General features: G+C 55.0%; 1 protein-coding gene across 1 annotated transcript in view; it reads left to right on the top strand.

Annotated features, from left to right (window-relative positions):
• Positions 1-27,616, top strand: part of LHX4 (LIM homeobox 4) — a gene marked incomplete at both ends in the record, with an annotated part of 41,945 nt that extends 14,329 nt beyond the window's left edge. The window contains 5 exons of the mRNA XM_080699090.1: positions 5,387-5,558; positions 18,823-19,025; positions 24,594-24,748; positions 24,986-25,157; positions 27,222-27,616. Coding sequence (XP_080555216.1) covers positions 5,387-5,558; positions 18,823-19,025; positions 24,594-24,748; positions 24,986-25,157; positions 27,222-27,616 — 1,097 coding nt within the window. The remainder of the gene's footprint in view (positions 1-5,386; positions 5,559-18,822; positions 19,026-24,593; positions 24,749-24,985; positions 25,158-27,221) is intronic.
• Positions 27,617-27,912: the final 296 nt, after the last annotated feature.

The following is a 27,912-nucleotide window of genomic DNA, read 5'->3' as shown; positions in this document are numbered from 1 at the left end:
CTGCGCCCTCACAGGCAGGGTCGGGTCTGGGTTTGACAGATGCTCTCAGCAAGCCTGCACCTGGCCTGGAGTGGAGGGGCTCACGGACAGGGCTCCTGCCTCCAGCCCTCCCTGGGAATTTGGTGTCCATCTATAAGACACGCGCGTTCTGTGCAGATCCTCTAAATTGGTGCCTCAGACATTCATTTCCATTTCCTCAATTGTTTTGAGATTGTCCACCTGCCTCCATTTCCCTCTATAAACTACCAGGGCCAAGCCGGGTCGGACGATGGTGCGGGCCCCCGAGAGCTTGGTGGGGTGAGTCCCCCTAACGGAGCCGCAGCCTGGCTCTTGGCTCCCATCCTGGGTCCCCGCCACTGGGCCTTGCCTGAACTCTGCAGGCTCAGTTTCCTCTTCTGTGAAATGGGAAGGCACCTTCTTCACTGATTTGCGTGGGTGTGTGTGTTACTATACCTTCACACTCTGGCTCACAGCAGGCTCTTGACAACCCAGCCTCATTATCTTTTTAAATCATATATTGCGGATCTTTTAAACCACTTCATAATTTTTTTTCTTTATTTCTGTTTCAATTGATAGTTAAATCTAGTGAGAAGGGTATTTATTTATTTTGGTACTGGTGGATGAAGCTGGGGTCATTCTACCTCCGAGCTACACCCTTGGCCCTTATTTTTAATTTTCTATTTTGAGACAGGGTCTCACTAAGTTGCTGAGATTGGTGTTGAACCTGCGATGTCTTGTCTTAGCTTCCCAAGAACTGGGTTTACAGGCAGGTGTCACCATAGCCTGGCTAGGTTTTTCTTTTTTAACTCAAAAGGCACCCTTAGTAAGCCGGGCACGGAGAATAGCAGGTTCAAAGCCAGCCCGAGCAACTTAGCAGGACTCTCTATGACCTAGTGAGACCTTGTTTCAAAATAAAAAATAGAGCTGGGTGTGGTGGCACGTGCTTGTAATCTCAGTGCTACGAGGCTGAGACAGGAGGATTGCAGGTTCGCAGACAGCCTCAACTGCTATTTAGTGAGTCCCTTCTGAACTTAGTGAGACCCTGTTTCAAAATGAAAAAATAGGGCTGGAGGTATAGCTCAGAGGTAGAGTGCTCCTGGGTTCAATCCCCAGTACCGCAAAAATAGAATAAAATAAAATATTAAAAAATAAATGGTTGGGGGTGTAGCTGAGAAGAAGAATGCCTTTGGGCTCAGTTCCAGTACAACCCCCCCCCAAAAAAGGCATCCTGAGCACATCCCTTATATTTGTGCCAAACCCCAGGGCCCGTTTGGTCCCCAGTTCTCTCCACAAGGAGGGGGCCGAGGTGGCCCAGCCTGACTCAGTGGGAGCTGCTCCTCCCAGCTCTCCGGTCTGTGCGCGTTGGTGCTTCTCCAGGAGATGCGAAGCTGTCTGCTCCCTCTCTCACGCCCCGCGTCAGCCGCCCGGCTGGCTGCATACATTGGCCGTTATGTATTCTCTCTTGAGTACCTATCAGATTGAGCCTCTGGGTTCATGCCTTGCTCAAAACAAATTTTATGGGCATACATCCTCGGCCTCATCCCACGCAGTTGTGGCTGGGAGGAGGAAATAGAGCTGTATCCGTCTTCAGAGTCTTCAGAGGGCGGGCCAAGCGACATCGATTAGGCAGATGGCCAAAGCGGGCTCCCTGGCCCCCGCTGAGGCTGGGGTCCGCCTCCCCAGAATCCAGTGCTCGCTGCACAAAGAAGCCCCTGCTGGACATCCAGCCGTGCGTAGGTGGCGCAGTGGCCTGCGAGTGGGGGCTGTGTTTCTGTGCTCTTGCCAGCTCTGCCCCTCATCCCTGAATTGCTTTCCAGAGCGGAGCTGGGACAGTCAGGGGAGGTCTTCTCCCTCCCGGGCCCACAGCTTGCCGGAGCTCCCTGCTCTTCAGGGGCTCCTGACCTCAGTCGTCCCCTCTTGTCTTCCTGGGGCTGGCGTCTCCTCGCGCCTCCCCATGGTCTCTGTGGACCAGACCAAGTGGTACACCTTCACCCAAATCTCCCTTGCTGCTGCTGCGAGGGCGTTGGTCCCCAGTGGCCCCTGGAGAGAGGCTAGGGGTGTGGCAGAGTGAGAGCCAATGTGAAGGCGGACGGGGACGCCCAGGCCCCGGCAGAGCCGGGGGAGCCCGCTCCCTGAGCCGCCATCGACACAGATGCTGAGTCTTAGGAAGTCTCAGAGATGGAGGCCAGGAGCCTGGGCGCCTAACCTTCCACCTGTTACTGCAGGTGGTCACGTCTCCTAATCACAGGGGGCCCTCATGGAGCGCCCACGTTATCCTGGTCCCCAGCCTAAGAATTTCACATGTTGGTTTATTATTTACAGTAAGTCTATATGACACATTGTCAGTACCATCACCTCCTTTTTACAAGTGGGGAATGAACCAGAGGCAGGCTAAATAATTTGTCCAAGGTAAAAAACTAGAGGCAGGAGTCAAACTCCGGCACTGTCTCCAAACTGGTGGTCCCGCCTGTATGTTGTTGTTATTATTATTATTATTATTAGTAGTAGTAGTAGTAGTATATTGTGGCCCTGGGGCTTGACCCCAGGGGCATTCTGCCTCTGAGCTACACCCCCATTCCTACTTTACTTTTTATTTTGAAACAGGGTCTCACTAAGTTGCTGAGGGCCTTGCCCAGTTGCTGAGGCTGGCTGAGCACCTGCGATCCCCCGTCTCACCCCGCAGCGTGGGTTCCAGGCATGCTCCACCAGGCCTGGCCTGGCCACTGCTGCTAAATGGACTCTCCTGTGGCCGTCATGTGCTTCACTTTGCTGAGCACTTCAGAATTATTAGAGGAACAACTCCTTTTTAAAGCATTTGTTGACACGTTACACTTGCATGTAATTGTGTAATTGCGGGATTCACTGCTACATATTATTAGCAGAACAATTTCCTTCTGAAAGAGGAGAAAACCCATATGATCTGGAGCAGCTAGCAGGTGTCCAGGCCGGCAAGCCTCTTCCTCTGTGCCTCCTGGCGCTTGGCCTGAGGGAGGGGTCACAGGCCAGGCGCTCGCTAATGGGTCCGGCTTCCACCAAGTGCTGGTGGTGCTGAGCCAGGAGGGAACGGCTGGGCTTGGGGCGCCATTAGACCCACGGTGAGAGATTGCATATACAGACCTACTGGTGTAAATGTCCAAATACTCCCTCTGCCTATAAGTTTTAAATACAAGCGTCTTAATATTGGAGAAAGATTTCTCTATATAGGGGTGTGTGTGTGTGTGTGTGTGTGTGTGTGTGTGTGTGTGTGTGTGGTTACTGGGGATTGAACCCAGGGACATTTTACCTCTGAGCTACACCTCCAGCCATTTAAAAAAATGTTTTGTTTTGAAACAGGGTCTCTCTAGGTTGCTGAGTGCCTCGCTACGTTGCCGAGGCTGGCCTCCAACTTGAGATTTTCCTGTTTCAGCCTCCCAAGTATTGGGATTACAAGTGTGCGACACCATGCCTGGCTTCTACGTAGGTTTTGGTGTATATAAGTTTTTCCCCCCAATGCTTTAAGTTAGTTCTCTTATGCTAACATTCTAGGATTTATACCCCGCCATTAACATGTGTGATTCACGGGAGATTTGGTGTTAGAGCTTTTGTTGGCACCGTGGAGTGTGTAGGAGAACTGAGGAACCGTGTCGGGTCTGCTTAGTGAAGATCTGATCAGCTGTTACCCAGTGGGCTATCCGGGGGCCACGCTTGCGGGTTAGGAACTTGCTAGCTGGCGAGGAAGAAATATTACTCCTGCCCTGTGAGAAACCCCTTCTAGTGGGAATGACTTGTGTAGACAGCAAGAGTTTTTTAAATTTTTGGTACTGGGAATTGAACCCAGGAACACTATACCTCCAAGCTGCACCCTCAGCCCTTTTTATTTCTAATTTTGAAACAGGATCTAGGTTGCCAAGGGTCTCGCTAAGTTGCTAAGGCTGGCCTGGAACCTGGAATCCTTCTGTCTCAGCCTCCCAAGCTCTGGGATTACAGGCATGTGCCTGATCAAAAGTGCTCTTTATAAGAGAGACGGGAAACCGTGGGGTTGGGGGTCTTGGAAGTGCTATGTCAGGTTCAGGGCTGTGCTTGTATGTTATTAGACTTAATATTAAAAGGGAAGCCCCCCCCCCCTTTAAAGGCCGAGAGGGAAGAATGGCTAGAGAAACTAGCACTAGGTGTTTGCTGACCACAGGAGCCCAGCCAAGTCCTGAAAAAGTCAATGACTCAAAACACTCTCACCCCTCCAGGCAATCTTCCCATGAAGATGGGGTGTCAGAGTAACAGACCTAGGCTGGAATCGGACTGGCTGTGGCAGTGGTTAGGGTTCAGTTGTAGACAGCAGAATCCACTTTGGCTACTTAAGGGGACAGCGATTCCTTACCAGATATTAGGCGACTTTCAACTCGGGGGAGGCCGAGCTTTCAGGAATAACTCCTGGCCCCCAGCAACTCCTCGTCACCTCTGCCCTGACTGACCATTTCAACCGCGGCACGTGGGCGCCCTGCCACGGTCCACACCGGCACAGCCAACTCTGAACTCACTTCTAAGTCATGTCTCCCTGAGTGCATCTGCTGGTGGACTCAGTAACACTCAGAGCCAGAGCACAAGGAGACGGGGAGCACCTGCCCGTAGCTGCCCTGTCTGTGGCACAGGAACACACGCCGGAGGCGAGGCCGCCCTTTTCATCTTATTTTACTTTTTTTTTTCAATACTAGGGAACAAGCTTAGGTGTATTCTACCTCTGAGATACACCCCAGCTCTTTTTATTTTTTATTTTGAAACAGGGTCTCAGCCGGGCGTGGTGGCGCACGCTTGTGATCCTAGTACTTGGGAGGCTGAGATGAGAGGATTGCAGGTTCACGGCCAGCCTCAGCCACTTAGTGAGGCCCTGTTTCAAAATAAAATAGGGCTGGGGGTATAACTCAGAGGTAGAATGCCCCTGGGTCAATCAATCCCCCCCCCCCTCTCTCTCTCTCTCTCTCTCTCTCACACACACACACACACACACACACACACACACACACACACACACTAAATAGGTAAAAAGAAAGAAAGAGGGTCACTCAATTGCCGAGGCTGGCCTCAAGCCTGCAATCCGCTCATCTCAGCCTCAGGAACTGATCTGACCGAGCCAGTCCACCGCGTCTGTTGTGTTTCATGAAGATACTGAGCTGGCCTCTGCAGGAGCACCTTGGGCCTGGGCCTGGGCCACCCACCCCATGTAACTTGCCTTTCAGGCCACACCTGGGCAGGGGTCACTCCACGGGCAGTGAGAAGAGAGAAGAGACCGTGGCAGCCCTAAGGGTTTGGCCGCATCTGTCCCTGCTGGGCATCCGGGGCGGCGTCCCCCGCAGCCAGGGCTGGGGCGAGCAGGCCCTGTGCGAGGCTCACGCTGCCTCTCCTGTCCCCACAGAGATCCCCCAGTGCGCCGGCTGCAACCAGCACATCCTGGACAAGTTCATCCTGAAGGTCCTGGACAGACAGTGGCACAGCTCCTGCCTCAAGTGTGCGGACTGCCAGATGCAGCTGGCTGACAGGTGCTTCTCCAGGGCCGGGAGCGTCTACTGCAAAGAGGACTTCTTTAAGTAAGTCTGGGGCCCTCCACCCGCTCTGCCTGGCCCCAGGTGTCGAGGGGGAGGGGCCCCAGGTGGGGCAGGAATCTGTGCTGGGGGGAGGCTCGGCAGGAGGCAGAGGTGGGGGCAGCAGAGGGCGAGAAGAGGCCCATGAAGGAGATGGGCTGTCTGCCTTGGTGACCTGGGGCCTGGGGCGCTTGGGCCTGGGCTGGATCATTCCAGGGACTTTCAGGGGGAGCTCTGAGTTCCACCCCATGCCTGGAGGAGCCCTGGGCTGTGTTTCCCAGGCTGTTTCAAGGGCCCCAGAGGCTTGGGCCCGCCGCTCTGGTGGGAGTGGGGCCAAGCGCGGTCAGCGGCCTCACTTGGGCTGAGAGAGTTAAAAGCGTGGACCAGCCTGAGTTTGAACCACGGATCGGCTGTGCACTCTTGGCAGTGACTTCTCTGTGCCTCTGTTTGTCTATAAAATAGGACCGCCTGATAACGGTGCTCACCTCCTAGGGTCTCATTAGCTTTAAACAGGCCAGCATGTGCTAAGTTCTTTCTTGGACGAGTGCCTGTCGCCCGAGTGCTGCTGGCTCTTAAGGCTGTCCTGGGTTTTTTATTCTAGAGCTGGGTCTGTCAGAACAATCTTGTCGGCTTTGGGTCTGGGGGAGGGGACCTCCTGGAATCTATTAGCCAACATGGACCAGCTGGCCATAGCAAAGCTAAGAACAGACCAGGGCTGGTGCCACCAGTCTGACACACGGAGCCCTGGACTCAATCATGCTGTCCCTGGGACCCTGGGAGTGAGGCCGGGCTACCAGAGAGGCTGGCAAGGCCTGAGCACGCCACGCCTGTGTTCAGCCTCAGGGAGGGGATAGAGTTCTGGAGATCAGGAGGAAGAAAGCGAGAGTTCCAGGCAGAGAACATTCCAGCAGGCCCTCCTACTCCTCGGCACCTCCTGGGCGGCCCTAGGTTCACAGAGATGCCTACATGGTAGTCATTGTCCCATCTCCTGCGTAAGCGCCCGGCCCTGAGCTGACTCTGGGTTTGAGCAGCGGAAGCAAATTACATAATGGATTCGCAAAGGCCGTGGTGACTGCTTTCTTCTGTGTCTTGAGAGTCAAGGAGTCTCAAGATACCTGGGAAATGCACAGGCCAGCTATTCATTTATTTATTTGGCTGGTTGAGCCCAGGGGTGTTCTACCTCCAGTCTATACCTCCAGCCCTATTTTATTCTTTATTTTGAAACAGGGCTTCACTTAGTAGCTGAGGCTGGCTGTGAACCTGCAACCCTTCTGTCTCAGCCTCCCGAGTACTGGAATCACAGGTGTGCACCACCGCACCGAGCACACGAGGGCTAGTTGGTCACCATCGTTCCCTTTGTCTGTGGGTCTGCTCTGCTTCATATGAAGAATACAGTGACCCAGGTCAAGTTGAGGGTGGTGGCGCTTGCCTGTAATCCCAGTTCTTGGGAGGCAGAGACAAGAGAATGGCTGATTTGAGGCCAGCCTCAGCAGCTCAGTAAGCCCCTGTTTCAAAAAATAAAAGAAAATAAAGACCCAGGTCAGTGCTGGCAAGCGGGGAGCTGGCTACAGCTGTGGTGCTGGATCCAGGCCTTGGGCTCTGTGAAGGCGCTGTTGTGGGGGCTAATTAAAGCTGGGGTGATTGCCTCCGCCAGTGGACGACCATCAGAGGCCACCCCAGGTCCCCGGGGGGAGGACACTGCAATTATAGCCCCACCCAGCTCTTTGGGACTTGGCCATTTGGCACAGATGTCACAGCTGCTGGCCCCTCCGTAGACAAGGAAGGAAGGGAGCGAATTGTCCAGGCTGTGGTGGCTTCAGCTCCCGACCCCAAGGGTCTTAGGACTGCTGCCCACTCTGGGGACAGCCTGCTCCTCATGTCACCTGCTTTCAGATAGTGACGTGCACGGGGGTGGGGGTGCTTCCAGCAGGGAGAAGTGAGGAGGAGGAGGGAGGGCTGTCCTCGGAGCCTGCTGCTCGGAACTTGCTGCAGGAGTCACACGCCTTGGGAGAGGGCCGCAGGTGCCAGGTACTTGAATTGCTGTCAGACGTCAGAATGCGCTCAGCTGTGGGGTTTGCAAGGCCCCGGTCGAGGTGGAGTTTCTAGAACAAAAGGAAAGAGAAAGGAAAGCCGCTGTGGTTTTCTGGGAGCTGCCACATAGCCAGGCCAGCACTGGCTGGAGCAGGCTCACGGTCGGCACTGTGGTTCTAGGACCCTGGAACATTTTTTGCATCTCTTTGCCCACAGCGTGGGCAGGGCCACCGCTTGGCATCAGCCCAGTGGGCATCCTGCACTGGTCTCCTATGTGCAGTTTTACAGATCAAGATGGTGATTGGCGAGAAGAGCGCCCCCTGGAGGTGGTGGAGAGGTCAGGACGTCGCCAGCCCTGACCAGGAGCAATGGTAGTACTGGTAACAGGCAGCAGAGGGTGATGTTGCTTTGTGCCCAAAGCACGCAGTCTTGCCGGGAGAGTGTACGCTGTGGTTGTTGCGTTTTTCTTTGGGGCTGTTGAACTCTGCCTTGCTCAGTAACATTTTTGCTATTTGCTTTTGCTTCCTCTAAAGGAAATAGACTTTTGAAGTGCAGGGTGGGCTAATGGCTGTGACTTGCTCTAAGTCCAGTGGGGGCTTTAAGCATCAGGACAGCCCACCACCTCATGCAGGGTACATTCCAAGGCCTATTTTAACCTGAATCACAAGGCAAGGGGGAGGTGGATAGCTTTTTAAGTTGCATTTGCTAATCAGGTCCTTTCCAGACCCCGTGTCTAGTGTGTGGCAGGTCCCATGTCTTCCTGTAAAGGGGCCAGGGCCTGGGGAGACTAGGGTTTCGGGAGCAGGGCCCCTGGGTCCCTTCCTCATCTGCAGCTAGGTCCTGTGAAGAGCCCGGGCAGCACCTGGAGCCAGCTGGATGCCTTCTGTGGCCAGCTGGATGCCCTCAGCAAGCTCCTTAACACCTCTGAGCTTCAGCGTCCTCAGGAGAAGGAGGCATTCCAGTGGTGCCTGCTCTGGAAGAGACGGCACCGTTTGCAAAACGAAGCTCCCACGAGCAGGGAGGCCTGGGGAATCCAAGTGGAGCTGCCTGGAAGCCCTGTCCCATCTTCCTTCAGCTGCTTGTCAGCAGAAATGCCAGCGACTAGGCTCCCCTGGCCCGAGAGTCGCTCAGGTTGGAAAGATGGCGTGCAGCCATGTCCAGCTCCGTGCTGCATTCTTTATGCGTATCTCTGGATATCTGGCCCTGATGCAGCCACTCCACCTCAGGACTGGGCTGCTCTGGCATCTTGGGTTGAGAGCTTCCTGTCACTCGTCAGGTGGGGGTGGGGTGGCCTGGCAGTGGCCGGTGGGCACGTCCTTGGGCCAGGGCTGGTGGGCAGCATCCTCGGTACTGCCCTGCCTGATCCTGCAGAGCAGAGCAGCCGCGAGCTCCCTGTGCCTCTTGGTGCTGTGGTGGTTTGGCTGGCCGCACAGGAGTCTTCCCTGGTCACGTTGGCCCAATCCCTCTGGTGACCAGGACCTCCGATCTCCTCAGGGCTGTGGGCGGAGGCCCGCAAGAACACGGACTCACATGGAGACGGCAGGCTCGACTCTCTCAGGGTGGACTTCTAGAGAGGAGGCAGGTGATGGGTTCGAACCCAGATTCAGCGTGAGCTTGGGATGTCAGACCTCCTTGAATTTCCTGTTCCCATCTCTAAAATAGAAATAAAAGTGTCAGGTGTGTGTATGTGTGTGTAGTACTGGGGTTAACCCAGGGCCATTCTATCTCTGAGCTACATCTCCTAGCCCTTTTTATTTTTTGTCTGGAAGCAGAGTCTTACTACGTTGCTGAGTCCTGCTGAATTGTTGAAGCTAGTCTTGAACCTGCGCTCTTCCTGTGTCGGCCTCCCAAGCACTGAGATTAAAGGCATGCAGCCTCACGCTACTATGAAGATCAGTGACACAGAGTAGATGCTTAGTCGTTAACCTTGGTAGTAGCTATTCTCTTTTTGGGGGGTTATTTTCTGTACTGGGGATGGAACCCAGGGGCAGTCTAACTCTGGGCTACACCACCAGTCCTTTTTACTTTTTTGTTTTGAAACGGTCTTGCTAGGTTGCTGATGGCCTCGCTAAGTTGCGAGCGTGGTCTTGAACCTGCGATCCTCCTGTCTTAGCCTCCCAAGTACTAGGATTACAGGCATGTACCATTGTACCTGGCTCTGTTGTAGGTATTCTTATCAGGATCATGATAATGCATCGATGTAGGGGGATAAAAGAAGGGAGGAGTATTTTGGGGGTCAGAGTCTGGGAGGAACGGGGCTGTAAGAGGACCTGGGGTCTTGGTGGCAGTAATACTGTGGTCAGTGTCCACGGTAGGAACAAGTGTCCATCTTTTAATGTGGGGATAGGGTGGGGAGCTGTCATGGGTTTTCCTCACAGGACACGTTCTTCCCAGCATGGCCCAGAGCTTTGGGGCAGTCACCGCTGGCTGCCCTTACCCTTCAGGGAAGAGGTCCGGGCCCTGACAGGAGGGCCGGCCACGCTGGGGGCTGCAGGCACGTCTTCACCACTCCCGCTGCTGCAGGAAGAGGCTGCTGTAATTCTGGGGTCTGTTGATGGTTGTGGATCCAATCTGGGGCCAGAGAGATTTTTGCTGAGCCATATTTAATTTCTGATAACCACAAACCTGCGCGCGCGCTCGCTCTCTCTCTCTCTCTCTCTCTCTCTCTCTCTCTCTCTCTCATACACACACACACACACACACACACACACACACACACACACAATGCTCTAGCAAAATGTGCTAAGGAACCCACAGGGGGAGGGTCTCTTTGACGTGTGGCTTTCCATAATTTTTGAATAGTTTATAGTCTAATTCCCTCGCTGAGCAAATTAAACCTTTTAAGGTAACGATCAGACAGTGCAGATAGAGGCTGTGCGTGTGGACATTTGTAAGATTTGAACACACTGGAGGGTCCGGCCCATGGTCATTTGTGACGGCCTGTAATCAAGGCAGAAGCAATTACTTAGCCCGGCAGTTCCCCTGGGGACTGGAGGCCATATATCAGGCGGTGACGAGTCCAGGATTATCTGTCTGCGGCCCTGAGTGCCTGCCTGTTCAGCTGTGCCCGGCCAGAGCCTGGTCTGGGCCAAGGCCTCGGAACAGCTGTGGATTTGCTGGGCGTGGAGGGAACAGTTGGGAACCAAAGAGTCACAAGTCGGCGTGGGAGTAAGCTGGCATCTGGGGTGTGGAACGGCGTCCCCAAGCAAAGTGGAACCTGAGTGATGGGGCAGGAGACAGGGCAGCCTTCTTTCCTCTGGGCAGCAACAGTGCAGCTCCCCCTCCCTCTCTGCCCAGGCCCAGCCCCTCCCCGGGGCAGGTCACGGATCCCAAGAGGCCCTCTGTGCCTCTGTCCTGCCGCCTCTGCCCCGTGAGGCCCTGTTGTCACCTCTCCGCACACAGGAGCTTTTCTGACTGTGTCCTCCGTCCTCAACCCAGCGTCCCTTCCCGCCAGGCCCTTCTCGGGTCTCCTTCTCCCACCCCATGCTGAGACTGCTGAGCGGGGCATTGGAGGGCCCAGGATCCTGTGGGTCTGTGGCCAAGCCCAACCAGGAGCTGTCAAAGCTGATGTCTGCTTTATTGTGGCCCTGGGAGAGCCCACGTTGAGGAGAAGCTGCAGACTGGGGTCAGGCTCTGTGGCCAGGGTCACGGGTGAGCACAGCAGGCTAGCCTGAGCGACTGGATGGACGGGGCCTCTGTCCCCAAGTGTCCGTCACGAGGACCTGTGACTCGGAAAATCAATCAGCAGCCTGCAGATGCTGCAGGAGGCTAATGGCTAAGAGCGTGGGTCACACTGCCCACCCCAAAGGGCCGCTCTCCAGACGCCATGGGCCTGGTGTGTGTGTGCGGGGTGGTCCAAAGTGCCAATCCTGGGCCCAGACTCTGGAGCCCGGGCTGGCTGCTTTAAAGGAAAGATTCTAGCTGAGGCTTCAGCCCAGGGAAGTTGGTAATGACTAAGGGAGGGAGGGCACAGGCCTCTCACCAGGAGTGAGGAGGGCCAGTGGGCGTGTGGGGGAGGGGACAGGAGCCGGGAGGATGAGCGTGATGCAGGGCCAGCCTGACGACCGCTCCAAGCCGGGCACCATCTGTGAGAAGAGAATAATAGTATCCACCCACAGGGCTGTGTGGGCTTTAAATGAGATAGTTTACCTGAAAGTGCCAGTTGTGCATGTGTCTATAAACAGATCCATGCACTTGAAGGATGTTTATAAAGCAAAGGCGAGGTGTAAGCCGGGCGCGGCGCACGCTTGTCAGCATTCGGGAGGCTGAGACAGGAGGGCTGAGGTCTGCAGACAGCCTCAGCTACTTACTGAGGCCCTCCGCAACTCAGTGAGACCCTGTTTCAAAATAAAGAATAAAAAATAGGGCTGAGGGTGTAGCTCGGAGGTAGAATGCCCATAGATTTTATCCCCAGCACTGCAAAAATAAACAAAAATAAAAACAAAAAAAAAAAGAATAAAAAATAGGGCTGGAGGTGTAGCTCAGAGGTAGAATGCCCCTGGGTTTTATCCCAAGTACAGAAAGAAAGAAACAAACAAACAAACAAACAAACAAACTGGGGATTGAACCCAGGTGGATTCTATTCCTGAGTTACTTCTAGGCATTTTATTTTATTTTATTTTGCACTGGGGATTGAACTCAGAGGTGTTCTACCTCTGAGCTAGACCCCCAGCCATATATTTTTTTAATCTTTATTTTAAAACAAGGTCTCCCTAAGTTGCTAAGGCTGGCCTTGAACCTATAATCCTGTCTCAGTTCCCCAGGAATGTGTACCACAGTGCCCTGCTGGGCCTTGACTTCTTTTCTCTTTCTGGTACTGGAGATTGAACCCAGGAACATTCTACCTTCGAGCTATACCCCCGTTCCTACTTTATTTTTATTTTGAAACAGGGTCTCATTATGTTGACAAGAATCTCACTACTTGTCGAAGGCCTCAAACCTTCGATCCTCCTGTCTCAGTCTCCCAAGTACCAGGATTCCAAGCGTGCGCCGGCACACCTATCTTTGGGCTTTGGCCTCTAATCTTGTTTCTCCCACTAACTGAGCTGTGTGATTGATCAGGTCTTGTCTGTGGGCCTCAGTTTCCCTCTCTGTTACCTGAGGGTATTGGATTGGGTCACAGTTTCTAAGACTTTACCATTTATCTCAAAATAATATTGAATGCTCTTTAAAAAACAAAAGCATCACCGGGCGTGGTGGCACACGCTTGTAATCCCAGCACGTGGGAGGCTGAGAGAGGAGGATGGCAGGTTCAAGGACAGCTTCAGCTACTTAGTGAGGCCCTCTGCCATTTAGTGAGAACTTATTTCAAAATAAATAAAAAATAGGGCTGGGGATTCAGCTCAGAGGTAGAATGCCCCTGGGTTCCACCCCCAGTAAATAACACACACAAAATAAATAAATACATTAATAAATAATAAATAAAAGCCTCATGTTCACAAACTCAGAGTGAAAGCAGACCACCGTGGGGCAATTGCGGCGGCCCGAGAGGCGTGTGTGTGCCCGTGTGCGCGTGACCTGGCAGGGGCGGCATCCCAGCATTCCGTGGTGTCAGGCCTTCTCCAGATAGGAGCGCAGCCCACACCCGAGAAGCCGGCCATACTTGGGCAGAGCTTTATGTACCAGTGACATGGCTGTGGCCTTAGAGTGGGCGGTGATATATGCTGGAAATATTGGTACATACAGTAACAGTAAATATCAGCAACTTACCTGTCAAGTGTGGTGATAGATAAAAGAAATACATGTAGGAAAGTGTCAGTTGGGAAAAAAATATATGGCCCACAGTAAATCACCGCCAAGCAATTAAGGCATAAAATCCAGTCGGGCAGTATTTTGTTTCCTCGGGGCGACACAGTGCCGTGGGGGCTCCCATGCCTGGGGGGAGCAGCCTGGGGCCTGGGATGGCACCCACCACTGCCTGCCGATGTCCTAGAATAATGGGCAGCTCTGAGGAAGAGCTCTGGGTTCAAATCCCAGGCCCACGACCTCAGCTATGGGGCACGTTACCCACCCTCCCTGAACCGGAACCTTCAAGCTCAAGCTGGGACCACGTCTGAAGCCACAGGAGCCAGGCACTATTTTATTCCCTGCACACATATCCCGGGCGGGTGCTGTACCACATGCTGGATTCAGCCAGGAGAGCCCGGCTGTTACGGCACTTGCCTTCTGGAGAGGGGAAAGATGCTACGCCAGGAAGAGAAGAGAGGGAAAGGGAGCCTTGGGGGAGGGTGGTCAAGGACGGCTCCCTAAGAAGGCGACATTTGAGGGGAGTCTGGTGGGAATGGCAGGAGAGAGCCATGCAGGTGTTTGGGGAGAGAGTGTTCCCAGGAGCGGCAGCGCCAGGGCCCAGGAAGCCGGGTGAGCTGGGTGCCCAGGTCAAGAAGGAAGAGGGTGACTAGTGCCGGTCCTCAGGCTGGTACGGGAATGTTGGTTTTGACTCTGAGTGAGATGGAGGCCCTTGGGAGGTTTTGAGCAGTGGGAGAGAGGGGGCGACTTGGGGTTGCCGCAGCTTTTGTGGGAGATGAGACTGTTGGGGGGCGCAGGGACAGTGGTGGGAGAGGGATGGTGGAGCCTGTGGCTTTTAGGAGAAGAAGTGAATGGAGAGAGCAGGAAGGACGGTCTCTGAGGGACTGAAGACATCCGAGAGATGTCAGGTCAGGAGCGAAGTCACCCAGGCGGTGGCCCCCACGGGAAGGAGCGTGGCGGGGCTGCGGGTGAAGTCACGGGCCGGGCACACAGTCTGAATTAGGTACCAGCAGTGTCTCAGGAACCACAGCACAGTGTGTGGGTCTGATCAGAGACCGGCTCTTCAAATCAGGACTGTGCCAGACGTCTGTGGATTAGGATTTATGTGCCCTGTTTCTAGAAGGTTCTGTGCCTGCAGGGCCTGCCTGCGATGCTGGCAGGTGGCCAGCCAGGCCTGTCAAGGGGAGCAGAGGTGGACGGATAAGCGGACGGGCGCGTGGGATGTCCACTAGAGCAGAGGAGGGGATGGTGCCCGAGGCCTGGCTCCTCCCGGGATGTCTGGGCACCGCCCCATGTCTCACACCTGCGTGGCTCGGCTCTGGGAAGGGCAGAGGCGGCGGTTGTCAGCTCGGAAGCACCGAGCGTGCAAGTCCCGGTTCTTTCCCTCTCTGTCTGTGTGAGCCTCGGGTCCTCACCGCTCCCAGCTGTCATGATACCGGCGGTCAGGCTGGCCACTCGGGGACGTGCCTGGCATGAATCTGTTGATCTGCCAAGTGATGTAGCTTCACGTTTTATTATTTATTTATTTATTTTTAAATTTTTGTACTAGAGATTAAACCCAGGGGGATTCCAACTTTGAGTTTCAGTTTCAGCCCCTTAAAAAACATTTTTTAATTTTTGAAACAGTGTCTCGCTGATCTGCTGAGGTCGACCTCAAACCCGTAATCCTCCTGTCTCAGCCGCCCAGCTACTGGAGTTACAGGTGTGTGCCATGCCCGGCTCAACTTTATGTTTACTCTGATGTGGGCCCCATTTCAACCCGGGGCTCATTTTCTTCTTAGAAAAGCTTTTGATAGGAGCTGCTTTTATGAGCCTTCCCTGATACACTTTTTTTTTTTCCTTGCACTGGAACTTAAACTGAAGGCCTTCTGTCTCCAAGTTATAGCCCTAGCCCTTTTTAGTTTATTTATTTATTTTTGCAGTGCTGGGGGTGGAACCCAGGGACATTCTACCCCTGAGCTACACCCCCAGCCCTAATTTTTAGTCTTTTTATTTTTGAAACAGGGTCTCATTGAGTTGCAGAGGGCCTTGCTAAGTAGCTGAGGCTTGTCCGCAAACCGGGGTCCTCAGGTCTCTGCCTCCCGAATGCTGGGATTACAAGTGTGTCCACCACGCCAGCTAGAGGCATGTGTTTTAAAGGGCAGCTCCTTCCTTCTTTCCTTCCTTCCTTCCTTCCTTCCTTCCTTCCTTCCTTCCTTCACTGGTCTTAGTTGATTGCCTGCTACGTGCTGGACAGTAACAAGAGGGGATCTCTATGGCACTGGGCAGAGGAGGAAGCAGCATAGGGAGCCAGCAGCCAGCCCTTCCTTGCTTTCCGTCCTCCCTTTCCTGCCCTGGGAGACCAGCTGGCCCCAGGGGCCTGGCCAGGCAGGACCGGCTGCAGGAGCGCCTTTCCGGAAAGCGAGGCTCCTGTGCACGAACGATGCGCCCCAGTGGCAGGGCCCCGCACACAGTAGGCTCCTGGTGGTGTTGCGGGGTAGGGAGCTGCCCGGACAGTCCCTCAGAAGCCGGCTTTCTCACTGGGTGTCCAGCCCCTCCTCGGCCTCAGCTTTCTCACTGGGTGTCCGGCCCCTCCTCGGCCTCAGCTTCTGTCAGAGTGGTCAGACTCTTGGTTCTCATAGTTTTGCTTTGTCTGGGCTGGGGACTTTTAACCATGCCCGTGTGGCTCATTGTGGCCGTCAGGGGACAGCTGGCCAGCCTGCCACACCTTCCTGGCCTGTGACTCTGACTGGTGTAAGAGTGGAAACCTGGGGACAGTGTCTTTACTCCACACACATAGGATGGCATTTTATCCCGGGTCCCCCAGCTCTGGCCAGAGTGGGGTGGCTGTCAGGCCGGCGGGGCCAGGGGAGCCGGGGGCCGCAGGGACGCCCGAGGCCCGCTCGGGGAGGGTCCAGCTGGCCGTGGTCCAGGGCAACACGGAAACGAGGCGCAACTTCCACTCACCAGCCACAGAAATGCCACAATCAGGAAAATTGCTTCAATGGCTAAACAACGCTGGTGAGAAAGTCCATTTATTTTTCATTTTTCTTGTGCTCTTACCACCTCGCCCATGAATCACTGTCCGTATGGAGATTAAATTTATACCCTGTTATCTTTCATGTCTCCGGTGTCAACCGGGATTCTGGCGACCCAGAGCCCCGCCTGCTTTTTAGAGGTGAGGGAGAAGCGGCTGGAGGGTCTCCATTCTGTCGGGTTCTAGTCCCTCGGCCCTCCTCTCCCCGGTCTCTGCCCCTCTGTGCGGCCAACAGGGTAGGATGGCTTTGGAGAAAGTCTTTTCCAGTGCCGTTTCTGCCCCAGAAACGACAGTAGAGGATTTGGATGGTTTCCAGATGCAGGGTTTCTTGGGAGGGTCTGCAGCCAGAAAAGGAGGCGGTGATTTATCTATCAATCATCTATTTTGATACTAAGGATTGAAACCAAGGGCATCCTACCTCTGAACTACACCCCCAGGCCTTTTTTTATTTTTAAATTTTGAAACAGAGTCTTGCTAAATTGCTGAGGGCCTCACTAAGTTGCTGAGCCTTGCCTTGAACCTACAATCCTCTGGTCTCAGCCTCCCAAGTACTGGGATTACAGGCATGTGCCGCCACCACACCCAGCTAAAAGTAGAGGCCATTTGCATACACTTTCAAACAACATGTGCGTCCTTCTGTTCTCTCTGTTCCCCAAACACACACAGACACACAGACCCTCAGACACACACACACGCCGGAGCTGGGTGCCTTCCCGCCCTCCCTTTACTACGTGGTGAGACATACTCAAAGCATCGCCCAGTGGGGTCCTGGAAGCCGCAGAGAAAGGCAACGTCGTGAGACTGCTTGTGGGAGAAGCCAGGTGCCCACCTGTGTTCTGGGAGCCCAGAGCTGACCACGCATGACCTTTTCCGTTTGCAGTTAGCTACCCCCTTGCAGGCCCTTTAAAAGCATCACTGATTTCATTATTCAACCAATATTAATTCTACTTTTCTGGGTCCAGGATCCCTTTGAAAACCTGCCGGGAGCCCAGCCTCCTTCCGAGGCAGGATTCTGAATGAGTCGGGGAGGTGGTTTGCAAGGCTCCTTCTGAACCTCGATGTACCTCAACCCCCTAACCGTCCCAGTCTCAGGAGAGCAGCCCCCCAACCACACGCCTGGCTCTTGGGGAGTTGCCCACATAGGCGCAAAGACCCCAGACTCCCCTGGCCCTGGCGGGGGGCTTCTGGAGCCTCAGCTGGCCATGCCTGTTGGGTGCTCCTGCGGCCCTCAGCAGGTATCATTACTGCATAAGAGACCCATCATTCTGCATTAATATGAGATTCATCATGATAGCCATGACCATAATTAATTTATTTGGTATTAATGTGGATGAAATATGTACTGTCCTTTCAGGGGAAATCAGGCTGCCTATAAGCATTAGTTAAAAGGACCATTAAAATCAAACCTTCCCCAGATCCATTAGGCGAAGTCTTTCATCCTGAAGAAGACAAAGTTCTGCTGTGTGAAGTGTCATGAATAATTAGGTTGATTGCTGTTTTAAACTCTGCCCCTGCTTCCCCGGCCCCTCCGCCCCACTCCTGCGGTGGGGGAGGCCCACCTGCAGCGAGGCACCATCCACCCGCCTCCCTCCGGCCTCCCTCTACAAGAGCTGGCCTGGCTCTGCCTTTCTCTAAGGCCAGAATGGGGGAAAAGGGCTTCCAGGACCCCGCTGGGCGATTCTTTGAATGTATCTACTTCTCATCCCTTCCCGGCCTGTTGCAGGTGGCGGCCAGGGGCGTCCCCGTGCCTTGGTGCCGGAGTAGAAAGGTATAGCCAGGGAGAAATCCGAAGCAGCATCTTCCCAACACGTGTGCAGGCGCCTTGCCCTGGAGCGCCGCAGGGCCTGGGAAGTGTGGCTTCCCAGGCCCACTGGACACCACCATGTCCCTCCTGGGGCTGTGCGTGGGGAGGGGAGGTGTTATGTCTGCTAGATGGAGGGAGGGAGAACCGGGAGACAGCCTCCGGGAGAGCCCAGCTCCACCGACAGCACAGGCTTTCTTCAATGTCAGAGTGGACGCGGGCACATGCTAGGTTCTGGGCCTGTGAGGAGGTGGCTGGGGGTGCTTCCCACACCGCTGCCCAGGGGCACGTGGTTTCCTGCAACCTCAGTACTTGGGAGGCTGAGACGGGAGGGTTGCAGGCTCAAGGACAGATAGCCTCAGCAACATAGTGAGACCGTGTCTTAAAAAAAAAAAGGGCTAGGAGTATAGCTTGGAGAAAGAATGCTCCTGGGCTCCATTCCCAGCGAGATATGCACACCGACAAAGAAGGCTTTGGCTTGGGAGGCTGAGACAGGAAGACCACAGGCTCAATGGCGGCTTGGGCAGCTTAGTGAGACTCCGTCTCAAAATAAAATTCTCGGGTGTCCCGAGAAGCTGATGCTGACGGACCCTGGTGTGGTGGGCAGGAGAGGGGGAGGGGGAAGCAGCAGACATTCCCAAGCGCACCCCTCCCCCAATCCTCTTCTGCCCCCACAGGCGCTTCGGCACGAAATGCACGGCCTGCCAGCAGGGCATCCCCCCGACCCAGGTGGTGCGCAAGGCCCAGGACTTCGTCTACCACCTGCACTGCTTTGCCTGCATCATCTGCAGCCGCCAGCTGGCCACGGGGGACGAGTTCTACCTCATGGAGGATGGGCGGCTGGTGTGCAAGGAGGACTACGAGACGGCCAAGCAGAACGGTGAGCAGGCCTCGTTGGGCGGCACCCTCCCTTGCCCAAGGTGCCCTTCTCCTCTGCCCGGCCCTCTGGGCCCCAGGGCACCCGGCTTCCTCTGTGACGTTCCCGAGCTCCCCAGATCAATTCCGACCACCCGAGTCCATGGGCGCCTGCGGCTATATGGCAGCGTCCATCAGCCCCACTGCCCGGGACCCCCCCTCTCCCTGTACTCACCTGCTTGCCCAGGGCGGGGCGGGGGCTTGGTCCACAGTGGACCCGGCTCCAGCCTCTTCCGCCCTCCAGGGCCAGCGCGTGCTGCTGGTGTTTCCTACCTCCCCTCGGATGCTGACTTCTTAGGCTGCCGACTCCCTGTCTAGGAAGCCCTGCTATTGGAGTGAACATGTGGTCACCTTCAGGGAGAATCCCACCCCACAATGTACTGGCTTCCCGCTGCTGGCCGGGCCGCTGACACACAGCAGAGACCCTCGGCTCGGGCCAAGGCCCCCCATCTAGCAGCTGCACCTGGAAATCCCACCTCAGCTGCAGTGTAGACAGCTGCTGCCCAGGACCCCCACACCTGTCCTCGGGCAGCCTGGGTCTTCCAGATCCTGGCTGGGATGCCCCTCAGGAAGGCTGTGCCTGACTTCCTCCTCCCTGCAGTCCCAGGGCCGGCTTCGCGCTCAGAGTCCAGAGTGTGTGTGTGGGAGTTTAGAGCTCAGATCTGACTTTGGGATTTGCCCAAACCCACCCTGGGAACCTCAGACACACAAGCCCGGCACGGCCCTTCGCGCCCGGCTAGAACCTTTATCAGCTTGGGGTGTTGCTGTGGCCATCGGCCCACCCATGGGTCTGGCTTGGTAGAAGTAAGTAAAACAAAGACAATTATTTCTTAGTGGTTCTGGGAATGGAACCTAGAGGTTCTGGGGATGGAACCTATCTCTGAGCTACACCCCCCAGCCCAATTTTTTATTCCTTGTTTTGAAACAGGGCCTCACTAAGTAGCTAAAACTGGCCGCGAAGCCAGATGCTCCTATCTTAGCCTCACAAGTACTGGGATTACAGGCTCGATCCACCATGCCTGGCTAAACAAAGGCAATTTTATGTATCTCCTTCAGATCTTCCTGGGCTGACATATCTATGTTATCTGGATCTGATCATTACGTGACTAAATTTACTTTGTGCTTAATACATACAGTACAAAGTAAGGGTTTTGAGGTGGGGGAGGCGGGGGCCTTTTGGTAAGCCAGCCCAGGGAGCCAGGCTTCGCAGGACGGGGAGGGGCCGGGGCTTGCGGATCTGGCCTCTCTAGGTGGACAGAGGGCGCTGGTCTCCTTCCTCCAGAGACTCGGGTCTCTGAAGACACACTCCGAGCCGCCTCGCCTCCATGCACTGGACTCTGCCTCCTTTGAGCTCGGCTGTCACTCTGGAGTCCATTAGGAAGTGACAGGAGTGGGCAGTGCGTCAGGGATAAGCCATTGCCTGGAGATGCGAGGACTCCGCTCGGATGCCCTTCACCAGAGATCACCAGGCGCCCCTCCCCCAGCCAGGCGAGAGGCCGCCTGGCTTCTCCTGGAGAAGAGAGGGCCCATCAGTCAGTGAGACCCTGTTTCAAATAAAAACACAATAGGGTTGGAGTATACCTTGGAGGTAGAATGGCCCTCGATCAGTCCAAATCTCTCCAGTACAGACAGAGAGAGAGGGAGAGGGGGAGGGGAGGAGAGGAGAGTTGGTGCTGGGGGCACACACCTGTAATCTCATTATTTGGGAGGCTGAGAGAGACTGAAAGATTGCAGGTTCCAGGCCAGCCCTGGCAACTTAGCGAGGCCCTCAGGAACTTAGCGAGGCCCTGTTTCAAAATTCAAAATAAGCTGGATGTGGTGGTGCTCATTTATAATCCCAGTACTTGGGATTCTGAGACAGGAGGATCACAGGTTCACAGCCAGCCTCGGCAGTTTAGCCAGGCTCTCAGCAACCTAGTGAGATCTTGTTTCCAAATAGGAAATAAAATTGGGCTGAGGGTGTAGCTCAGAAATAGAATTCCTTTGGGTTCAGTTCCCTGTATAAATAAGTAAATTAATTAATTAATTAAAATAAAGTCAATAAAAATAAAATAGGGCTGGGAGTACAGCTCAGTACCAAAAATTTAAAAAAAAAAAAACAGAGAGTGAGACCAACGTAGACCAGCCATAATCTGGCTTGGGAGGCAGGAACGGCTTCGTGGTTTATGGAGGAGTATTTGCACGGTGGCAGACCTCTGCAGGGTGGTGGGCTGATAGAACTGGGTGGGCGTCCCCTCAAACCTGGCGTTCCTCCTGCAAGTGTGTAACTGGCGGAGACTCTGCCCCTCAGCTAACTATGGGGATGGTAGCACCTGGCATGGCCAGCGGGATCCCGGGACTTCAGTAGGATGAGGCTCTCCGTAGGGTGAGTAGATCTCCAGGAGGAGGCCTGCCCACTGGCAGGGGAGGCGCCTCCAAGCAGCCGAGGCCTCTGTTCCCCAGGTGTCCCTCCGGATCAGCTCTGTCCTGGGCAAGCAGAGCCGCCTTCGGTGCAGTCGAGATGGGCAACCGCCGCAGGGTGTTTGCCTCTTGTGTGTGGGACTGGGCCTTCCACCTTCAAGCCTTTTTGATGTTTTCCTTTGGAACAGGCTCACTAAGTTGCTGAGGCTGGCCTCGAACCTGTGACCCGTTCTCAGTTTCTCCAAGTACTAGGATCACAGCTGTGCACCACCACGACCCGCTGTGTGGCTCTCTTTCGACTTGTTTTAATTCCTCTTTGCTACCCTAAACCATCTTTTAGGCTTGTAATTTCCTCCCTTGAACCAAACAAAGGCTGTCATACCAGCTGCTTGCTTCTTGGTGGGAACGATTTTGCTCATTTTTTCTATTTTCAATAAGATGAGGTTGCATTTTACGGCAGAGATGAGTTCTAGGGGCCCTGCAGAACCCGGCAGTAACATATGTTAAGACCAATTTTGCCACAGGAATCAGTGTAAACCGTGGGGCGGATGGCGTCTGTGAGCACGCAAATCCATGCTGGGAAGTGTCTGGTCAGCTTAATGCTACTTTTTATTTTCTCAGCATTCTCTCTAGGACCAGCAGAACGTTGCTCCTAAATTAACAGCCCGGGCATCGTGGTCTCACTTGGCCTTCCTGGTGTGTTTTATCACATTTAACTTCCGCACCGAAGTTATTGATTTTTGGGTACATTTTTCAGCACAAGCACTGCCACCGCTACTTAATGAATACTTGGATGACACTGTTATAGGATGTAAAAAAGATTTTAAATTATAATAACCGTGAATGTTAAGTAACAGCAGAACAGTCCCCATTATCAAAAGAAGAAAGTCCTGCACACGGGGCAGAGGCCCGGCACCATCGGGCCACCAACCACGGTGACAGGTGTACGGCAAGAATGCTGCCATCCAGCTGTGCTGAAAATAATTTTGAGTTCACCAGGCTAAGCTGTTTTGAAAATAAGTGATTTTCCATATATTAAGAAAAACATTTTTTGAGATGAGTCATACTATGTTGCCGAGGCTGGTCTGGGCTCAGTGATCCTCCAGCCTCAGTCTCCTGAGGAGAGCTGGACTGCAGGGTGCACCAGCACCCTGGCTCACTGTGCACATGGGTGTGGACGCATGTGTACTCGAGTGTGGGCTACTGGGGATCGCACCCAGGGGCATTCTATCACTGAGCTATACCTCCAGTCCTTTGTATTTTTTAAAATATTTTTATTTGAAAACAGGGTCTCTTAAGCCAGCGAGGCTGGCTTTGAACCAGTGCGATCCTCCTGTCTCTGCCTCCCAAGTGCGGGGATTACAAGCGTGCACCACCACGCTCGGCTTGTATTTTTTATTTTGAGACAGGGTCTCACTAAGTTGTCTAGGCTGTGGCCTCAAACTTGTGATCCTTCTGCCTCAGCCTCCTGAGTAGCTGGGATTCCAGGCGTGTGCCACTGCACCTGGGTCCAGCTGAGATTTTTTATATTTTTATTACTTAAAATTTTATACATGAATACTTAAAATTTTTTTTTAAATTTTAAAATTTTTATGTGTGTGTGTGTGTGTGTGTGTGTGTGTGTGTGTGTGTGTGGTACTGGGGTTCTTGGAAACCCTTCTACCTCCGGGCTACGCTCCCAGACCTACTGTTACATTTTTATTTGGAAACAGGGTCTCTTAAGCCAGCGCGGCTGGCTTCAAACCTGCGTGATCCTCCTGTCTCCGCCTCCCAAGTGCGGGGATTGCAAGCGTGCACCACCACACCCGGCTGAATACTTTTTATTTTTATTTTTGGTGGTACTGGGGGTAGAACCCAGAGGCCTTCTACCTCCGGGCTACACTCCCAGACCTATTTTATATTTTATTTTGAAACAGGGTCTCACTAAGTTGCTGAGATCCTCACTAAGTAGCTGAGGCTGGCTTCCAACCTGTGCGATCCTCCTGTCTCAGCCTCCCAAGCGCAGGGATTACACGCGTGCGCCACCAGGCCCGGCTTTTTATTCTTTATTTTTATACAGGGTCTCACTAAGTTGCTGAGGCTGGCTTCGAACCTGCGTGATCCTCCTATCTCCGCCTCCCAAGCGCGGGGATTACAAGCGTGCGCCACCACGCCCGGCTAATAGATATTATAGATATTTTTAAAGTATAACATTTAATAGTTGCATAATTCAGTTTTGCATCAAACAATGTCATGCTGTAAACTCTATAAATATGGGCAGAAGGGACTGACACCCCAGAGAAGAAATTATTTACTTAATTGTTAACTTAAATGTGTGTATGTATGATGATACTGGGGGTTGAACCCAGGGGCATTTGACCTCCAAGCTACACTCCCCGGCCTTATTTTGTTTTTCATTTTGAAACAAGGCCTCACTAGGTTTCTGAGAGTCTCGCTAAGTTGCTGAGGCTGTCCCCGAACCTGTGATCCTCCTGTCTCAGCCTCACAAGTACTGGGATCTGGCTCAAGCCAGCCTTTAACTATTAGGAACGTGAGGCTCGTCCACTCCAAACCCATTGGAGGTGCTGTGTTGACCAGTACATTGCCCCAGACGCTCCCAGGCATTCATTTTACATTTCAACTCAGCACACGCACTCACATAGTGCAAAGCAAACGAGACTCATGACCTCGTGCTTGCCCGCCATTCACCCTCTTTCCTCCTCTGGTTTGACCCACTGAGCTCACCTTCCGCCCCTGAGTGGGTCCTGATAGCCGGCTAGCCAGGGGAGGCGCCCCGCAGTTGTGAGCCTGGGGAGGCTGTGGCGGAGGCTGCTCACAGGCAGAGAGGGGCAGGGCCCCTGGGCAGCTCAGGCCAGACCTCGCTGGCTGGCTCCCCTCCCAGCCTTGGGTGTGGCTCGGGGCTTTAGATGCCAGGAAATGTGAGGACCCATCGAGGCTGGGCTTGATCTGGTAGGTGGCGGGCGCTGAGGAGGCGCTTCCAGTGCAGTGGAGCAGGCTCTGAGGTCAGCTGCAGGGCTGGGGAGGCTGCGTCCTCCCTTCCCTGCCCAGAGCAGGAGCTCACTGGGGAAGGAAGGAGGCTGCAGAGGAGGCCGCGCTGCCTCCGACCTGCTCATCCCAGTGGGTTTCCCCGCAGACGACTCGGAGGCCGGGGCTAAGCGGCCGCGGACCACCATCACGGCCAAGCAGCTGGAGACGCTGAAGAACGCCTACAAGAACTCACCCAAGCCCGCGCGCCACGTCAGGGAGCAGCTGTCCTCGGAGACTGGCCTGGACATGAGGGTGGTGCAGGTGAGGCGCTGGCCCTTCTCTGCCCCTGGCCGGGAGGGACGGGTCTGGAGCCAGGACCCCATGGAGCTGGGCCCGGAGGCTGAGTCTGGAGACCGAGGCCGAGGGCTCAGTGGGCAGGCTGTGCTGGGGTTTGCACTCCACCGAGGCCTCAGTCCATTCCCAGCCACCTGCCTGGGCTCTGGGGCCTTGGGCTCGCGGTGGACATCCCCTGAGCAGGTCCCTCATGTGCCGCGGCAGGTCTGGTTCCAGAACCGGAGGGCCAAGGAGAAGCGCCTGAAGAAGGATGCAGGCCGCCATCGCTGGGGCCAGTTCTACAAGAGCGTCAAGAGGAGCCGGGGCAGCAGCAAGCAGGAGAAGGAGAGCTCGGCGGAGGACTGTGGGGTTAGTGACAGTGAGCTGAGCTTCCGAGGTGAGCAGGGCTGGAGGGGCGCGGCCCAGGCCCTCGCAGCGTCCCTTGGGGGGCAGTAGGCCCCGGCTTCCCTTGCAGGGAAGGGTGGGAAGGGGCACGCGGCCCTTCACCACGGGATGAGGGTAGAAACCAGAGACACAGAAGGAAGCGGGTTCCCTGGGGTGCAGCCAGGCCCCACCCATGACCCCGAGGTCCCCTCACTTTCTGCTGACCGGGAGCCCTCGGCTCTGACCAGAGGGCCGCATCTCAGCCTTCGCCCCTGCCCTGGCCCTGCACTTCCACTTTTTGTGGGGATGCTGGCCCCCTTAGGTGCCCCAGAGTAACTGGCTCCACGGGCCTCTCCTGGGAAATCGATATGATACCGTGAGTGCATGTGACCGGGACTGGCTGCGTTCCCGATCCCCGCCCCCACTCCATCCTGCCCCGCACAGAGCTTTGCAGCATGCTACAAACTTGTGCATCAGCAGAACTGCAAATTACTGCACATCGTGGACCCTCAGGTTTTTGCAAATAACCATAACCGTTCCCGAGTTACTGAGTCCTCAGTTGCGGAAGGTCTTCTGCTGGGGTCGGAGGGAGGGAAGAGTTCCAGGGCTCAGAAACCCAGCATCCTCCGGTGTGGCTCTTCCAGAGCAGTCCATGCCTCCCCATCCTCAGTCGCTGTGATCAGGGAACACCCCGCTGTGGACGCAGGGGGAGCCCAGCGTGTGTGGACACAGGAAGCGCTCTGTCCCTGAGGGAGCCCCGGGGATGGCGGTACAGGCCACAGGCCTGTCTCCTCTGAAGGGCACAGGCCCTGACATTTTTCATTTTCATGCCTGTAGTCAGGGCTCAGGGGGCTGGGGTGTGGAGGTCAGCTAGGGAGGCCTTATGCAGGAATCGATGAATAGATCCAGGTGAAAAGAGGAAAAGGGGCTTGCGGGACAGCTGGGAGCAAGCTGCCTGCCAGCAGCCCGGTCTGCCCGGTCTGCTGAGTCCAAGGTCAGGCTCCTCGGAGCCCAGGGCCTTGGTCCCGGGACGCCGGGATCTGCCCCTCCTTGCCGCCCTTTTGGGCAGGTCTGGGCGCTCCGTCGATCCCCGCGCTGTCGAGGCACCGTGGAACACACAGTACTGCCGAGTCTTGTTTTAGCAGCTCGTTTCTGTTGGGTGAAGGTGGGTCCCAGATGGATAGAGCATTGGTCTCTTTGGATAATTATACACAATCCTTCATTTCTCAAGACTAAAACTGCTCACCTCTATTGGAGAGATGAATTCTCTTATAGAAAACAGGAAGACCCCAGCAAAGAGCTTAGTGAATAGAGAGAGAAACCAAGTCCCCGGATGTGGCGCTGCTTTCTGGAGAGACCGGAAGCATCTGTGTTCCATGGCCCTCACCACGCGGGCCTGCCTGCTTGTCTCCCAACCAACCAAGCCAGCACTTCTCTCTCTCTCTCTCTCTCTCTCTCTCTCTCTCTCTCTCTCTCTCTCTCTCTCTCTTTTTGTGGTACTGGGAATGAAACCCAGGCATTCCACCTCCTAGCTACATCCCCAGCCCTATTTTTTTTTATTCTTTATTTTGAAACAGAGTCTCACTGAGTTGCAAAGGGTCTCACTAAGTACCTGAGGCTGTCCTCAAACCGAGATCCTCCTGTCTCTGCCTCTCAAATGTTGGGATTACAAGCATGTGCCACCACGCCCGGCCACTTTTCTCATTTTGAAAGCTGTCAGGGTAACTTTTCAGCACGCAGTTTCCATCTGTGATTGGCTAACACGACCCACCAAAGCGCGGGCCTTCGTAACCCTCAGCATAGGCAGGGTTCTGAGTCCATGAGCCACAGGACCAACGGGCTCGCCAAACCCGTGTCCAGACCACCTGGGCCCCGGGAGGTCAGCCTCTGCGCGTCTCCGGGGTTTCCCCTCGGCGGGCTGGTCCTGGACTCAGGCTGACGTGTCGGTGTCTGACCGCTGGCAGCGGGGCGGCTGCTGCCTCGGCACCTCTCCCGGTCAGGCGCGTGGCCAGGCTGTGAAGAGCGGGGACCTGGAGTCCCGGCAGCTGACGATAAACCTTCCTTCTTTTGTCCACAGAGGATCAAATTCTCTCAGAACTTGGCCACACCAATAGGATTTATGGCAACGCGGGGGACGTTGCAGGCGGACAGTTAATGAATGGGAGCTTCTCCATGGACGGGACAGGACAATCCTATCAGGACTTGAGGGACGGGAGCCCCTACGGGATCCCCCAGTCTCCCTCCTCCATCTCGTCCTTGCCCTCACACGCCCCCTTGCTCAATGGGCTGGATTACACGGTGGACAGTAATTTGAGCATCATTGCGCATGCGGGGCAGGGCATGAGCCAGACGCTGAGAGCCCTGGCCGGGGGCCCCACCTCCGACATCTCCACGGGGAGCAGTGTGGGCTACCCCGACTTCCCGACCAGCCCGGCCTCCTGGCTCGATGACATGGATCATCCCGCTTTTTGAGCTCTCTCCTCCCCGCCCTCCTTGTCCTCCTGGCTTGAGAGAGTATCTTCAAGGATCGAGAGAGACCTGCCTCCTCAGGAGCAAAAGCGCGCGATGTGGATTTCCATTATTTTCAATGGAAGCCCCGGGCTGACTCCTTAAAGGCTGGGGCCGCGCTGGCTGGGGCGCAGCGCCCTGGGGAGATGGCGGCAGAGCGGCCTCGTGCAGACGGCGCAGGTGGGCGGCCCAGGGCGCTCGGGGTGCTGGCTTGTGGGCTCCTGCCCTGGACGCCTGCTTGGAGGCTTTGGCTGCACAAG

Source organism: Muscardinus avellanarius, assembly GCF_963383645.1.
Source record: "Muscardinus avellanarius genome assembly, chromosome: 7".
Lineage (NCBI taxonomy): Eukaryota > Metazoa > Chordata > Mammalia > Rodentia > Gliridae > Muscardinus > Muscardinus avellanarius.
Note: the sequence above shows the minus strand (reverse complement) of the source record. Positions and strands in the feature narration are given on the sequence as shown.